This window comes from Monodon monoceros, unplaced genomic scaffold (assembly GCF_005190385.1).
Source record: "Monodon monoceros isolate NGI ecotype Baffin Bay Population unplaced genomic scaffold, NGI_Narwhal_1 Super_Scaffold_19, whole genome shotgun sequence".
Taxonomy (NCBI): domain Eukaryota; kingdom Metazoa; phylum Chordata; class Mammalia; order Artiodactyla; family Monodontidae; genus Monodon; species Monodon monoceros.
In genome coordinates this window covers 52,490,478-52,506,634 of record NW_021703775.1, presented here as the reverse complement: position 1 = coordinate 52,506,634, position 16,157 = coordinate 52,490,478, and the positions used below count along the sequence as shown (strand labels likewise).

Genomic DNA, 16,157 nt, shown 5'->3' with positions numbered 1-16,157 from the left:
TAAAAATATAAAAAAGTAGAATCCTCTGTCCTGGAGGTCATAATTTTGCGGGGAAAGAGAACAGCTACCAAGCAATGTGGTTGCTGCTATAACAGAACCAGAACCAGAGGAGAGAACATCCACCTGTCAGGTTAGGGGTATATATAGGAGTCAGGAACATGAATGCTTTAAGGAGGTGATATCTAAGCTGAGTCTTGAAGGAAGAATGTGAGTTCCCAGTAGGGCAAAGAAAGGGAAGGCATCAAGACACAGCATGTGCAAAGGCACAGAGGGGAAAGACGTCATTTGAAAGCATGTAGCGAGGCTGGATGTGTAGGATGTGCATGTCTGGAGAGCAGGACATGTTTGGGAAGTGATGACAGATGCCACTACAAAGATAAGCCAAATCATTAGGACGTTAAATACTACACTGAGGTATTTGGATTTTATTGTGGAGATGGGGAAGTGGTAAAGAATTTTAAGCAGAAACATATAATACTAATTGTGTCCTGAAAACAGCTTAAATAAAATGGAAGTTAGAGTGGAAAAAAGGGAGTCCAGCTTAAGAGGCTATTTTAGAAAAACCCAAACTCGTGAGAATTAAATGGAAATAATAATGTAACTAAGAAAGTACAGTGCTTAGTTTATCTATTCTAAAAATCCTAAAAATCTGGTGTAAAATCCGAAAAATCTACCCTTTTGCTTTTGGGATTAATTAATATGTTACTGAATCAGGTTCTACTAGCACAGGTTTAAGAATACACAAATTCAACAATACAAATGAGAAAATAAACTTCTGCTCCCCAATATACTGTTATTTTGAACATGTGACAATACTCCAGTACTCATATTCCAGGCAAAATGTGTTGACTCACCGAACGTGACAATATGCTAATATCCATCCATCATCCACCAACACCCGCCTTTCAGGCCTGAAATTCATTTTCAAATCCATTCCATAAGCTCCATATACATGTACCAGGAGAGGTTTCTTCTGCAAGTCTTCAGAATCCGTTTTATGGAAAACAGTCATTGGCACTAATTTTCCATCCTGGAAATGAAGATTTACTATGCAGGTAAAGAAGTCTTCTCAAACAGTTTTAACCCCAATTTTATGTGCTGCTTATTGATGTTGAGCACCAACTTCATTTAATTAAGACAAAAGAGTTACGGTCTCTAAAAATCCCTCAGGTCCTTAATTTTCAGCTACTCTGCTGACCTATAATAGTAACTAGAAGGGAACAGCAAGAGTCTGGCTCGAAAACAGTTTATGAAATGTAGCTTTTCAGGACAGTAAAGTGACTTTAAAGAGTTCTTCACTACTCAGTATAACAATTTTTTTTTTTCTTTCACAACAAGCCAAAATACCTATCAAGGTTAGATATACTAGCACGGTATTCTTCCTATACCTCGGGTTACATATGGGCATTTCTCATCTTTGAATATATACAAATATGCTAATTAAAGAAGTTTTAACAACTCAATTTTCTGTACTCAATAGTCAGAATTCTCAATCATTAAAACCTGAAATCTCTTACTGACCTAACACCCACCCACATCCTCTTCAAAGACCTATTTATTTTTAAAATGTTTAAAAGCAGTTTAAGTTTTATAAATTTTAACATCTAAATTATTTTTAGGGCAAATAACTATACTCCAGTGTAGTTCACACTCAACTGACTTCCTTTCATAGAAAAAGGGTAGAAAATGTTGGTTCTCACCCTGCTTACAGAAACTTAATGAAAAAGCACTAGTTTACATAAGGAAAATAATATAACCAGGCCACTCTCCCTATTTTTTTCATTCCCATTTTGAAAACTTCACTTTGGGGCACTAGAGTGTTATCAAATAAGGAAGAACTCTTCCTCTCATTATTATACCCGTTATGACAGTGTAATTGAATTTTCACCGTAACTGAATTTTCACTTCTCAGTAAGATTCATTCTTATAAAATGATGCAGATTTATTTCTATAAAATAGTCTTGTTGTGTTCATCTTCCTGCCTCCTACCCAACTTCACTTAAACAAGCAGAGAAAAGCTTGTTGGCTGAAAACTTATGAAAAGGAAGAGGTAAGGATGGTAGCAAGTCCCGTGATGGCCTGAATCCCTGAGTTCATCAGCAGTGCAAAAATGCCTGTAGTTACAGCAGCTTCCCTTTAGCAATTGTTTCCTTCTTCCCTAAGGTACGAAGAATCCCTTGGCTCTCCAAAAGCTTAGCTTCACTGTTCTTTCCATTTGGCGTAAAATTACAACATTTTGGGAGATTGGTATAAATCCCATCTTTGTAAAACAAAACAAAGCCTAAACATATGTATTTTGTTGACAAAACCCCAAAATCTGGAAGGTGATAATGTGTTAACAATGCTTATTTCTAAGCAGTATAGCAAACAGGACTGAAAAGTAGTCATTTAAACTTTATACATTCTATATTTTTGTATTTGTTCTAATAAGCGTGTATTGCTTTTATAAAGTAGTTATTAAAGTAGTCTTTGCTTAAAGATATTTTTTTAAAAAATCAGTGAATTAAAGAAAAAATTCACAAGGAAAAAAGGCTTCTGTTTTGATTCATTCTTTGTCAGTACATGCAAAATTATCTGATGTATGATGTGCTAAGCTCTGAGAATTCCTTAAATTCAAGGCCACGGTTTATGTACTAATTTGTTCCTCACTTGCTCAAATTTTCTTCTCTACTTACTACCTCCCCAACCTCCCACTGCTCCCGGACAATCTTCCCTCTTTTACGCTAGACTTTGGCCATACTGTTCTCCTTTATACTTCTTGAATGCATTATTTCTCCCTCAATTCAGGGCCTCTGCACAAAACAGAATCCTCCTTCCCCTTTTCTAGCTTAACTCTTGATCATCTTAGAGGCACTACTTCCTCAGAGAAGCTTTCCCCAATTTCTCCAGACGAGGTAAGGTCCCTTTACCATATGTTTCCACTGTACTCAGTACGTCTTCCTTGGCAGCAATCAGTACATTAGTAATTACTTCTTCAAAATCTAGCATCTTCCCCACTAGATTTAACCTCCATGAGGGCATGGAGTCTATATTAGTCTAGTTCACTCTAGTCAATTGCTTACTACCTTCATAATTTTTGTCATAACTACACAGAAACTTGATTATTTTCTTCTTGAAATCAACTTTTAATATTCAAATATACACAACACATGAAATCAAGGGCTTGCTATGATGGTTATAAATTTTCGAATCCATGTTAAAATAAATGCATGAGTATCAGAAGTTAAAAAAAAAAGTCCATGTACCCCCTAAAATCATTTGGGTCTTGCTGTGGAATGTGAGATCCACTTTACTAAACTGTGCTAATGTAATCCCAGCAATTGCACAATACTTGACAAATAGTATCCTTTCAACAAACAGAGGCTGACAGTGGGGATCACAAAGACTTACCTTGCTTTTGGCTTCTATACGTAAAACACGACTAGTCTTTGTGATTGGGTCTTCATGTCCAGTTTCCTCAAACAGTTTACCTTCTGAAAACTTATACGTGTAATACTTAGGGGGACGTATAGGAGAGCAAAGCTGAAAGGGGCAGTTCTTTGGGTCTGAATTTGTATCCATTATGAATCCACAGGCCCAAGGTGGGAGCTGAAGAAATAAAAGTTATTTTTACTCTTTATCTAGACACTAAGTATTATTAATTAAATTTCTGGGTCTGCTCCAAACAAGATGATGTGGACATCAAATTTATTTTTATCCATTATCACATAATGCCTCATCTAAGGGTTACTTCAGCACAACAAAAAATATTTCAAGTGAAAAACAAAACTCTATGCAAATGACCAATAAAATAAGGAAAAAGTACAGGAAAATGGTTTAACATGAATCTAGATTTACATGAAGCCTCCTTCAATAAAAAAGTTTATTTTGGGGGTATATAAACTTGGGCAATGAAACAGCAAAATGATTAAGAATAACAGCAAATCAAGTAGTAATTCCAGAACCCAGAAACATCTCCAAGATCTCTATTCTCTATTCTCATAGAATGTGAAATTTCTCACGTGTTTTTAATAATTTATCCAGCAGCCCTTACTCTGCTGCCTGGACAGCAGCAGTGATGACAGTTATTATTCCAGGGCTACAAACTGGCTCAGCAGCACTAAAGCATTTACAATTTGTTTTTAACTTTAGCTCCCAGGGTAACCATTGTGCAGAAGAAAACCTTTCCCGCACATCCACTCTGAGAGACTCACAGCTATTATGCTTAAGATTCTTAACTTTAAGAAAAAAGGAAAGAAATCAAAATTTATTCTCTCAGAGCAGCAGGGTCCAGCCTCAAGCCTTCCACTAACATCCCTCTTACACCTTTTAAAGAACTCTAGTAAGCAGGCTGACAGTGTGTTAGAAATGGTACTGAGAGTCAGAACATTAAAAGAAAATTGCCTCTCTTTTCCTGAGTAATTGTAGAAAGAGCAAATTCCTTAGAAAATCAGAGGTCTTGGCACAGCAACGTCACTGGTGGGCACTATTTAGAAAGGGTAGGTGGGGGATGTATGCATAAAGAGTGTACCATTTAACCTGTAGAAACTATAGCCAAAGAGCTTATGTTCACAGGGCAAATTCCTTGCAATTAATCCAAAGAATCCACTGCCCTGAAACACTAGGGACATAAATTTGCAATGTCTCTCTAAAAGAGTTCCTAATTTATTCTCCTCAGATTGTGGGTTATTTTCAAGGATAATTTGTTTATTTAAATAGAAGCCATAACTAGAAAGAAAAATGTAATCATGAAAGTTGGGAAATCTGGTAGCAAAAGTGAAACGAGTAAAAATTGAGACCTCAGTGGGAAAAAAAAGGAAGAAGCATTGCTATTAACCTTGTAACAGAGGCCTCAGATTGAGGGCACAAGGCTCCTCAGCCCTGAGGGGTACAAGTTTTTCTCCCCTTTGGTGACACTTTAAAACATTTTCCATGTGACTCATGTAGTAAGTTTAGTTTTTTTGTTTTTTTTTTAGTAAGCTTAGTTTCTGATTAAATGGTTCCAATAAATCAAAAAGTCTTTTGGGTGTATTTCTTAAACTAATGGGACCAAGGTTAAAGTTTTAATCATAACAAAAACTGTTCCAAGGCTATGGACTTTTTAAAGTTTGTCCAGCTGATATAGAGGTATTAACTATCTCAAGGATATCTTCAGCCACATTTCCTATTGAGATAAGCCTGCAGTATCATCTATGTATATTAATGAACAGAGCCTGAGAAGAATTATAAGCTGGCCAGGTGATATGCAGATATTCCTTGAGATATCTGACAGAAACAGGTTTAGTTTAAGCATTCTACCAGCTAACCACAGTCATTTCATCAAAAGAATGATTAAGACATACATGCTGAAAGAAAATCAGCCCAAGCATGCAGGTTGATCCAGATGAATTGATGTTAGCACAAAACAAAACATTTCCTAATTTGCTTTAATTAAATATCATAACCAAATAATATATCATAACTAAAAACATCACCAGGAAATACTGATGACATGATGACCAAGGATATGAGGCAATATATTAAGGGCTTCACATTTTCTATTGCTGAGATTGAGTTTATAAAGCTCTTTTAGTCAAGTGCGCACTGGGCAGAGATGTTACATACAGAAATACTTTATAATCCACTCACAGTATGGCTTACAGATGTCCTTTGTATATAGCACTGTCTGTGCATATTAATCAGTGTTATCCAGTTCATAAAAAGGCTCTGATCTATAGAATTCTCTTTAACTAGCACCTGGTATATAATATAGTATTTGATTCCATGTGATGATGACTCAGAACATCATACTCATATCATAATAGGCACTACAGGTTGGGAAAGGTCAAGGAATAAAGAAATAGAGGATACAGAATAAATGAAAGACATGATGTTTGTATTAATGGAAGTTAAAACAATGGAAACTGAGGCATATCTTAAAAATACAAAAAATATAAAAGGCCATATTTACTTAGAAATCACATCTTAGCAAAGTCTCATGACATTCCTAATTCTGAAAGAATTTTGTTATAATAAATGCATTGCTAGAAATTATATATTTTCTCCCATCCCTATTCCTAGAGACTACAATAAGAACAGATGCTCTGCCAGTTTCTGGATTGAAGATGTCTGAATTTGGTATCAATTAGCAAGTGAAAAGACACACTTTTGAATTCAGTAGATGAAAGCAGTAACAAAATTGCTAGAGTTAAAAAATCACCATTTTTGTTTTAGGACATTTATACAGCCTTCTAAGGCACAAGACATTACATTTGATAATTTGATTTCATGAAGTAGATGGAAAATTTTGGTTGTTTTATTTAGGCCCTAGTTATTTCTTATTTATACCACTGTAGCAATCTCAAAACTAGCCTCTATGCCCCTTATCTCTTGGTGCTTTGGTGTACTCTAACACGGCTGCCCGATAACCTCATGAAGTACAGCTTGACTCCTTAAATTATTCCCCTGCCCGCACACTTCACATGTTCCCCTCTTCATAATTTACGCATAAATTCACCACCTTGACAGTCAAAGAATGTCAAATCATAGCTTCATCACCTAGAAATTTATTCTGCTTCAATAAAAATGAATTATTAGCAGTTTCCTGAATATTTTCTGAACTTCTCCAGCTTAGAGCTTCATTTGATGGACTTTCTCAGCCTAGAATACCATTCCCTTCCCCACCCATCAAAATCCTATCTATCCTCTTTGGTTTATCTCAAATTCTACTTCTCCTCAAAGCTTTCCTGGGCCCTCTTCCTTTCCTTTGGGCCTCACAGCGCATTTTATGTTTCTGATCCCACTTATTTAAATCCATCTTATACTTGATCTTTGTGTACTAGTCTAATCTCATGATAAACTGTATTCTCCTTAAGGCCTGATATTTTGTCCTACTATCTTTCCATTCCAGAGCACCCAATACAGTACTTTGCACACAGAAATTTGATAAACATCCAGTGAATTGACTGGAATTGCATTTTAACAAAAATTGTGATAGTAGTACAGATGGGGAGGTACAAGTGGTCTGTTTGCTGGTCACACAACTCCGTATGAAGCAAAACAGAGGGCTCTCTTCTTCCCTTCAGTGCATGCTATCTAAAGTCACATATTAATGCTGCTTTAAAACTGGGCAATAACGTTACCGTTCACCAGTTTTAGCAATAAAATTGGCAAAGAGATGATGAAGATATGAGAATGCAGTGGCAGAAACATAGTAGCAGAAACACAGTGGGTATGACTACTACCCCCACTGGGGGTGTGGGATGGGAACAGGAGGCAGTGGTTAGGCACTAGCTGCCAAGTTGGCCTGAGTTATTACTATATCTAAAGTTGTAGAGATATGTGATACAGAGATAAGTAGAAAGAGAAATACAATGGCACTTTACCTCTGAAATTCATGCTATAAGACAGTATTTTTAAGTAAAAGTGCACAAGAAGGAAGGTCCTCTAAGTAATTCTAAAACAAACCTCCTAAACCTGATAAAGGCCCAATATGCTAAATTCCATTTAAATTAATTTCCTTTTAAGAAAAAGTATATTGGTATTATTCAAAATTTGATGTTCTGTTAATAAACTACATATATTTTGACTAATGTATTATCTTTCGAAAATTAAACATACCTTTAGAGACCGAACTGAATCGTCAGCCAGACCAATCACATTAACATAAAGTAGATTGCTATGCTTCAGGAATAGAACACAGTGATCCTTAAACATGTCCAGGTCTACAACTTTGGTATTTCTCTTCATTGTGAAAAATAAATCCCAATTCATAATAGCAGGGGTATCAGCTGCTGTTCTCATTAGCTGTGTGGAACAAAATTAGAAGAGATCTAGGTACCAGAACATGATTACTACTGCATCCAGAAATGAAACCACTGAAAACCAGACCATACTCGTCTTCACTGTTTTATGAAGAGCTGAAGGAACTAACTCTGCATCAGGGCTGAAGTGTGAACATCACCGTATGAATGAGCCCAGGCTAGCCTGCTGGGTGGGTATAGCCCAGTGCTTAGCTGACTGGTCAACCAATGGACATTTGAGTGAGAGTACTGACAGCTAGTTGACTGTGGAACTATCAATGAGCCTAGCCAAAACCAGTAAAGGAACTACCTGAGATCAATCCAAACTGCTCACTCACAAAATCATAAGCTTATAAAAGTTTGTTAAGCCACTAAGTTTGGCTTTGATAACTAATATATTCAGGATAGAGTATGTTTTCATTTACTAACCTTTTTAGGTACAATTAAAATATGAAGAGGTATTAGCTCTAAGGGAAGAGAAAGGGGATTGGTTCTACATAGGAAGATAGCATTAGTTTTTACAATACCCAAAGCTTACAAAACAATAAACTTTTAGAGCAAGAAATGTTGATGTTAGTGTAACACTCCCTAAGAGCCTAAATGGGGACCAGGAGGATACAGGATTTACCTTGAATTCTGTAGGCTCGCCAACATTAGTGAGAATGTATAATTCATCATCTCTGTGTTCTACGTAGTAAAGGACCCCGTGTATTCGCTTCTGGATAAGTACTGGTGGGTCCCAAGGGCTCATGCCATCTATCAACCACACCTCTGAAGTGGTCTTGTTCATAATATTCATGGTGAGAAAACGACTGTCTTTTGTAAGATAAAGGAAAACAAAAAAGCTGCACAGAAGAAAGAGAGAGGGAGAGAGAGATACGAAAACCCAATAAATTTCAAATGCAGGCTATCTTGTTAATGACAATATCTCACTGGTGTTCAGTATATATATTAATTTATAATGCAGATAGAAAATAAAAACTCTTTAGTGAATACTGCTTATAAAAACTGGCTATTATATTTCTCATTTCCTCCCCAAAGGCATTCAAAATAATTTTTCTCTAACATTTTATAAAAAATTTTCAAACATACAGTAAAGATGAAAGAAATGTAAGGTAAATACCGATATACCTATCACTAAGATTCAATCATGGCTAACATTTTGTTATACTGTCTTTATCACATATCTATGTATCTATCAATCCATCTTTTTTTAAAAAATGCATTTCAAGGTAAACTACAGACATCATCTAACTCTCAATCACATTAATAGATTATAGGGCTTTTTCCTGAGAAGAGGAAATAAACTTCCTAGAGGAGATATGTAACTGTAGGGAAGAAAAGGGACACAGAGTTTCCTTTGTTTTTCTTCTCTGTGCATGTTGGATATCCTTTCTCCTACTCTCCTAGTTTTTACAACAAAACAAACAATAGGAAGAAAAACCCTCACAATCTCACTAACCTAACACATTTTTTAAATTAACTATTTTAATTTTTCGATTTTTCCTTCTAAGGCTTAATTGTATTTTATACATGTCTTTTTTTTTTTTTGTGGTACGCGGGCCTCTCACTGCTGTGGCCTCTCCCGTTGCGGAGCACGGGCTCCGGATGCGCAGGCTCAGTGGCCATGGCTCATGGGCCCAGCCGCTCTGCGGCACATGGGATCCTCCCGGACCGGGGCACGAACCCGTGTCCCCTGCATCGGCAGGCGGACTCCCAACCACTGCGCCACCAGGGAAGTCCTATACGTGTCTTTAAATAGATATAGTTATTTAAAAAATATAGATGCAATTCTGGCTTCTGCATTTAGGTTTTTTTTTTTTTTAATTGGCTGCACTGCGCGGCACATGGGGTCTCAGTTCTCCAACCAGGGATAGAACCTGCGCCTGCTGCAGTGGAACTGCAGAATCTTAAGCACTGGACTGCCAGGGAAGTCCCTGCATTTCTTCTTACACATATTATCATCTTCCCCTACATTAGTTATACAGTCTGTGATCATTATTTTTAATGGCTACCTAATATTCTATCGAGTTGAATTATCATAATTCTTAAAAATGTAGATTTTAATGTTTCATTGTAATAAATATAAAAGGGAATATGTCATGAAGACAGTTTCCCTCTCCCTAACTTAAAAAATAGATTAATTAATTTGGTTGTGCTGGGTCTTCTTAGTTGTGGCCGGTGGGCTCCTTAGTTGTGGCTCACTGGCTCCTTTAGTTGTGGCATGTGTGCTCCCTAGTTGCAGCCAGTGGGTTCCCTAGCTGCAGCAGGCAGGCTCCTTAGCTGAGGCTTGCCGCCTCCTTAGTTGTGGCATGAGAACTCCCATCTGCGGCATGCATGCGGGACCTAGCTCCCCAACCAGGGAACAAACCTGGGCCCCCTGCATTGGGAGTGCAGAGTCTTAACCACTGCACCACCAGGGAAGTCCCTCTTCCCAACTTTTATAGTTATTTCCTTAGGATAAATTCTTAGTAACAGAAATACTGTTTTAATGATTAAGTATTTTTATGACTCTTAATCAATAATAAATACTATCCCAAGAGCATTACACTAATTCATATTGACACACTGGATGCCTTTAAATATTCTACCTACATGTTTCCTTATTACAAAAGTAATTCATACTGAAAATAATAAAGAAGGACGATAACCCTGAATTCCACTCCCCAGAGATAAGCATTTTGGTAAAATTCCTTTTGTACTGGATTACATTACCATGTTTGTCAATTTTATTTCTTTGCAGTGTGTCCATTTTAAACTTGGTGATGTAGTTTACATTATTGGTCTATAACCATCTCTTTATAAATTAAGGACATTAACTTGTCCTTTTGGTTGAAAATACTTTCCCCCATTTTGTCATATGGATTTTTTTTTTACATCTTTATTGGAGTATAATTGCCTTACAATGGTGTGCTAGTTTCTGCTTCATAACAAAGTGAATCAGTCCCACACATATATGTGTCATATGGATTTTGTTTACAATAGTTTCTGACGTAAGAGTCTAATATTTTAGGTAATCAAGAATATTGGTACTACCCCTGGTAATTTCTTCTATTGATTTTATGCTCTGGAAATATTTCAACCAAGCTGAGTGAAATACATATATTTTCACCTAGGGTTTTTTCTTTTTTTGATGGTTTTATTTTTACCAATAGATCCTTTAAATCTTTTAGTAATGTATGCTAATGTACAAAGTGATGAAAATTATTTTCCTCCAAATATTCAATATTCACATTCTAGGGTCTGTTTTAGGGTTATCCTGGTCTCTTTTATTGGTCTGTCAATTTGTATTGTTTTAACTGTTGTGCCTTCACATGTTTTAATATATTGTTGTAAGGCAAATCCCCTGCCCTATCTTGCTCTTTATTTTCAACACTTCTTTTGCTACTTTTATCTACTTATTTATGTGTAATGATGACACAGGTAATCAAAAGATAAATTACTCAGTCAATTATCTGGCAGACATGTGGTTACAGGGAAGTGAGAACACAAGCATCTCTGTAAGTAACAGTTTTCTTAGAAAGAGAAGTAAAGTTGTGGTAACTACCAAGCAAAAACCTACAGTAGATACACAAAATATAAAGAGAAGGGAATCAAACTATATAGCACTATGGAAAATCATCAATCCACTAAGGAAGACAGTAGGAAAGGAAGAACTGGGAACTATTGATCCAAAGCAGCTAGAAAACATGAAAAAGATGGCATTAGTAAGTCTTTAGCTGTTATAAATTACTCTAAATGTAAATGAATTAAATTCTCCAATCAAAAGGCAAGAAGTGGCTAAGCAGATAAAAAAAGAACTAACTATATGCTGCCTATAGTAAGAGATTCATTTCAGTTTCATGGACATACATAGGGTCAAAATAAAGAAAAAGACATTCCACACAAGTAGAAACCAAGAGGGAGCAAGGGTAGCTATGCTTGTATCAGACAAAATAGACCTTAACTCAAAAGCTCTAACAAGAGATAAAGAAGGCCACTACATAATGACAAAGGTGTCAATTCGTCAAGAAGATTTATAACAAGCATAAATATATATGCACTCGACATCAGAACCCTCAAATATATTAAGCAAATATTAACAGATCTGAAAGGAAAATAGACAACACAATAATAGTAGGGGACTTTAGTAGCCCACTTTCAACAATGGATAGATCATCCAGGCAGAAAATCAGTAAGGAAACCTGGGACGTGAACTATACTTTAGAACAAATGGATCTAACAGACGTATACAGAACATTCTGTCCAACAGCAAAAAAAATAAAAATACCATTCTTCTCAAGTGGACCTGGAACATTCTCCAGGATAGATTATGTGTTAGGTCACAAAATAAGTCTTAACAGGAAAAAAACTGGAAAATTCACAAATATATGGAAATTAAACAATACACTCCTAAACAACCAAAGGGTCAAAGAAGAAATCAAAATGGAAATAAAAAAAAAAACCTTGAAGTAAATGAAAATGGAAATACCACACACCAAAACCTAACAGATGCAGCAAAATCAGTTCTAACAGAGGCATTTATAGCAATAAACACTTACATCAAGAAAAAAGAAAAATCTCAAACGAACTTCACACCTCAAGAAACTAGAAAAAGAAGTAATTTTGGCTAACCTTACTTGTGAGAGCGAATACTGAAACCTGGGGATCAAAGCAAACACAGTAAAAAAAACAGCTCAGTCTTAGAAGTTCTACGAAGACCTTTATTACATTTTCTCTACTGGTATGCTGCTTTTCCCTCTTGGTCCTTCCCTTTGGATTAGGGCTGTTAAGTACAGTTGACCCTTGAACAACATGGATTTGAACTGGTGGGGTCCACTTATACACAGATTTTTCTCAATAAATACATATCACACCACCACACCATCTGCGGTTGGTTGAATACTCTGATATGGAACAGTGGTTAAAGAGAATACTCTGATATGAAACAGTGGCTAAACAGTGAATACTCTGATATGGAACAGGGGATAAAGATATGGAACAGTGGATAAAGAGGGTCAACCGTAAAGTTATAGGTGGATTTTCAACCACACGGGAGTCAGTGCTCCTAACCCCCAGTTGTTCAAGGGTCAACTGTATTCAGAATCGACAAACTAATCTGTGCTTTAGAGATCAGATGCCAAACTAGGTTTAAACATACTTAATTATGGTTAATTCTTTTTGGGGTAGAAAAAGCATACTACAAGCCAAAAATCAAGAATCTTAAATGTATGTATAACTCAATCTTAGAACTTAGGATAGTAACAACATATGGCAATTAAGTACCTTATTCAAGGGTATGACTCACAGGGTCAATTTTGAGTTTTATTCATGAGATGTGAAATGGTTCACAATCATAAGTCATTGATACAATGTAATAAATTACTAGCTTAAACTGTCATCTCCAAAAGATATCCTTGACAAATGACACATAAAATAGTGGATCGTATGAATAGCTGGTTCTAGTAAATTCTCATTAAAACAATCATCATCAGAAAAAAGCAATGACAGCATTACTGAACCCAGAATGTTAGTTCTATGGGTTGGAATAATACAATTTCTCCAGGCCTCAAGTTCTTTATATAAACTAGGTGTTGTATAAGATTTTCTTTAAGGTCCTTGTCAGCTCTGAGATTTTATTAAGTGAAGGGTTACTTTTCTTGCTTTGGGTATCAATTTTACTGTCACAGATTTGGTGTTAAAGATAATTTTTCTCTCTTGCAAAATCTGTTCAGACATTGTCCAAATTATACTGTAAGAGGTGACAGGACCCTGGTGTTAAGAAATAATTTATCATAAATTTAAGAAATAATTTATCATAAATTTATTTAAGAAATAATTTATCATAAATCATTTGGAAAAGAGTTAAGGGATTTTGCCAGATAAATTTATTATCATTTCCTCCCAAGCATGGTTAAGTGGTAATATGAGGCATAAGTCCTGAATCAAAAAGAATTAGCTTTAAAGAGGAATTACCAAAGTATTGGGGAAAGTAAAATTTAAAGACCAATGTATATAATGGTTCAAAGCAAGCAATTTAAAATTCAGGTAACCTATATGAAATAAATGGTGAATTCTGTGTAACTGGCACCATGGTTATTCTAGTTACGACTTACAAGAGATTCATAATTGCTGCATGGAAACCATATTAAATGTTTAATTAACAACTCCTCTCGTGTCAATACAGAGAGAATGTTAGTGACTCAGCATTTGAATCTAATGATATATTTGTGTTCACTCTGAAGTTTGAATGTAACTAATTTCCAATTTTGAATCTAAACCACTTATAAAAGAATGCTTATGCTCCTCTTAGCCTTATTATATCTGATTCCAGCCAAAATCAATGTTTTAAGTCAACCAAGAGCAGCACTTTAGATAACTAGAGAAATATTCTGAAGAAAAAGACTTAATTGCATTGTTTTAGTACCTTGGGTCTTTTTCTGTGTAAAAACGTTCATTACGCCTGTTATCACCAAAAGTGGCTCGATATACATCATGACAGCGAAGGTTCCTCTGGAAGGTGTAGAATAAAACATCTTCATCTTCTTCATCCTTTACCCATTCTAAAAGAAAATAATTAGAGAATTATATATATCCACCTATTTACAGTTAAAAAAAAAAAAAAGGCACAGTGCATTCTAATTTTGAGTGCCAAACAGAAGAGATGTGCAAGTTTATCCCTGGAAATCTAAATCTAACATAGGTTTGACTATGTCTAACCCTGTTATTTATAAGCCAGAGATATTTCCAGAGAATAAGATCCTACTACATCGATTCTAAGTTTTCAAGTAGTTGTTAGTCTCAGGGTACTCAAGTTTCTAAATAAGAGATGAATATTCAATATTTAAGAAAGACTTTGGTAAAGTCACATTTGCTTTCAGGAGATGAATTATGTTTAGATCTACAACCTCTAAATCTGAGGAAATTTTGGACCATTTTCTCTCATGCCTAAATGTTTTCTGCCTGTTTTCAAGCCACAGGATATCTCAAACTACCAAATATGGTGTTTTCTAGATCTTACCAGAGGCTGTCAATGAAAGTTTTCACACAATTACATCATGACTGCCACCTGGCTGACAGTGACTGTAAGACATTATTGTATAGTATGTATTCTGATTTTAGAGAGGTTAAAATGTACAAGAGGTATGCCTTAGAATCAATTAGATATGGTATAATTTCTATTCACTGCAAAAGCATTTAGTTATTAAACAATGGGGACATTTATGGCAGAAAATAAAAAGGGAGGATAAAGTATAAACATATATATCACTCAGTGATAAATGATAAAATTTAAAGTTGGTTCTATTGGTAAAAATATCATAGCTTTTATTGAATAAGTTAGTTCATCGTGTTCCAGAGTTCCTTGGTAGTGACCCTGGCAATATGCTATAATGGCTTAACAAGATGATGTGAAATGAAAAAATCATACCCAAGCTTAAAGTTGAATAAAATATTAAGAGACAATTTATGTGAAAATGTACTCTAAATAACAGCAAAGAATTACTGATATATTAACATATACTGTACAACCTGGGCTCCGATTACAATACTTTTAAAAATATGAACATGAATTTGGATATTTAACTAAAGAAGGGAAGGTCTCCTGAATAAGAGGCAGAGAGGAAGGTATAGAGTCCACAGGGATAAACAGATCAGGCATTCATCCTCTCATTCACTCACGTGAGCAAGTAAAAATGTTTGCAAAGTGTGGACAATCCTCTTTACTGTTGCCTTTTCAATGTAGAAGACTGTTTTGGTTGGTGGCTTACCAAAACTGGACACATTTGGGAAAGAAGCTTCCATTACAGGTTGATCACTGAGCTTCACAACTACACAGGTAGATGCTTCAGAATCTTCAGTTCTTATCTTGGCAGCTACATATTTTTCATCAGGAGCAACTCTGATACAATCAATGAAGGGTTGCTCTAATTTAAGTTCCTCCAAATTGAACAAAACTTCATAATTATCATTGTCTGCTGCATAAAGAAAAGGATAAAGGAGATAATTCCACAAAATATACTTCAAAAAATTTTAAACGGTATTTCAATGTTTTAAACTAGCATTCCGCTTCTGTAAGAGGCTACGTTTTGGCATCTTTGAACACTGACAGCAGTTTGATGTGTACAGAAAATGGCATTAGTATTTAATACTACCCTACGCTATTCAATATTATTCAATGCATCAACCTATGTGATCTTACTTGATAGTTATAGTCTAATATTTGTAGACCATATAGAACCTAGAAAAGTAAGAAAACGTTAAGTGACCCTGAATAGTCTATATAGTGCCTAGCACAGTATCCAGGATTTGGTAGATGCTCAAAAAATGCTGGTTCCCACCTCCATTCCTCTGCCAAAGCTTCTGAATGTAGCTGTTAATTATATCTTAGGCAAACCCAGAAATTAAAAAACTACTCAT

At 35.5% G+C, this 16,157-nt stretch overlaps 1 protein-coding gene across 6 annotated transcripts in view; it reads right to left on the bottom strand.

Moving 5' to 3' along the window:
• The window catches only part of PREPL (prolyl endopeptidase like), a 57,006-nt gene that overhangs the window by 11,192 nt on the left and 29,657 nt on the right, over window positions 1–16,157 (bottom strand). For 5 of the 6 annotated variants that reach the window (XR_003794931.1, XM_029232178.1, XM_029232173.1 and 2 more), the window contains 6 exons: window positions 15,509–15,715; window positions 14,167–14,302; window positions 8,389–8,605; window positions 7,579–7,764; window positions 3,391–3,588; window positions 855–1,030 (listed from right to left, as the gene is read on the bottom strand). Coding sequence is in view for 5 of the 6 variants with exons in the window: in XM_029232178.1 (XP_029088011.1) it covers window positions 855–1,030; window positions 3,391–3,588; window positions 7,579–7,764; window positions 8,389–8,605; window positions 14,167–14,302; window positions 15,509–15,715 (1,120 nt within the window). In the remaining variant the exon portion in view is untranslated. The remainder of the gene's footprint in view (window positions 1–854; window positions 1,031–3,390; window positions 3,589–7,578; window positions 7,765–8,388; window positions 8,606–14,166; window positions 14,303–15,508; window positions 15,716–16,157) is intronic. The other variant, XM_029232174.1, reaches the window with a different exon arrangement.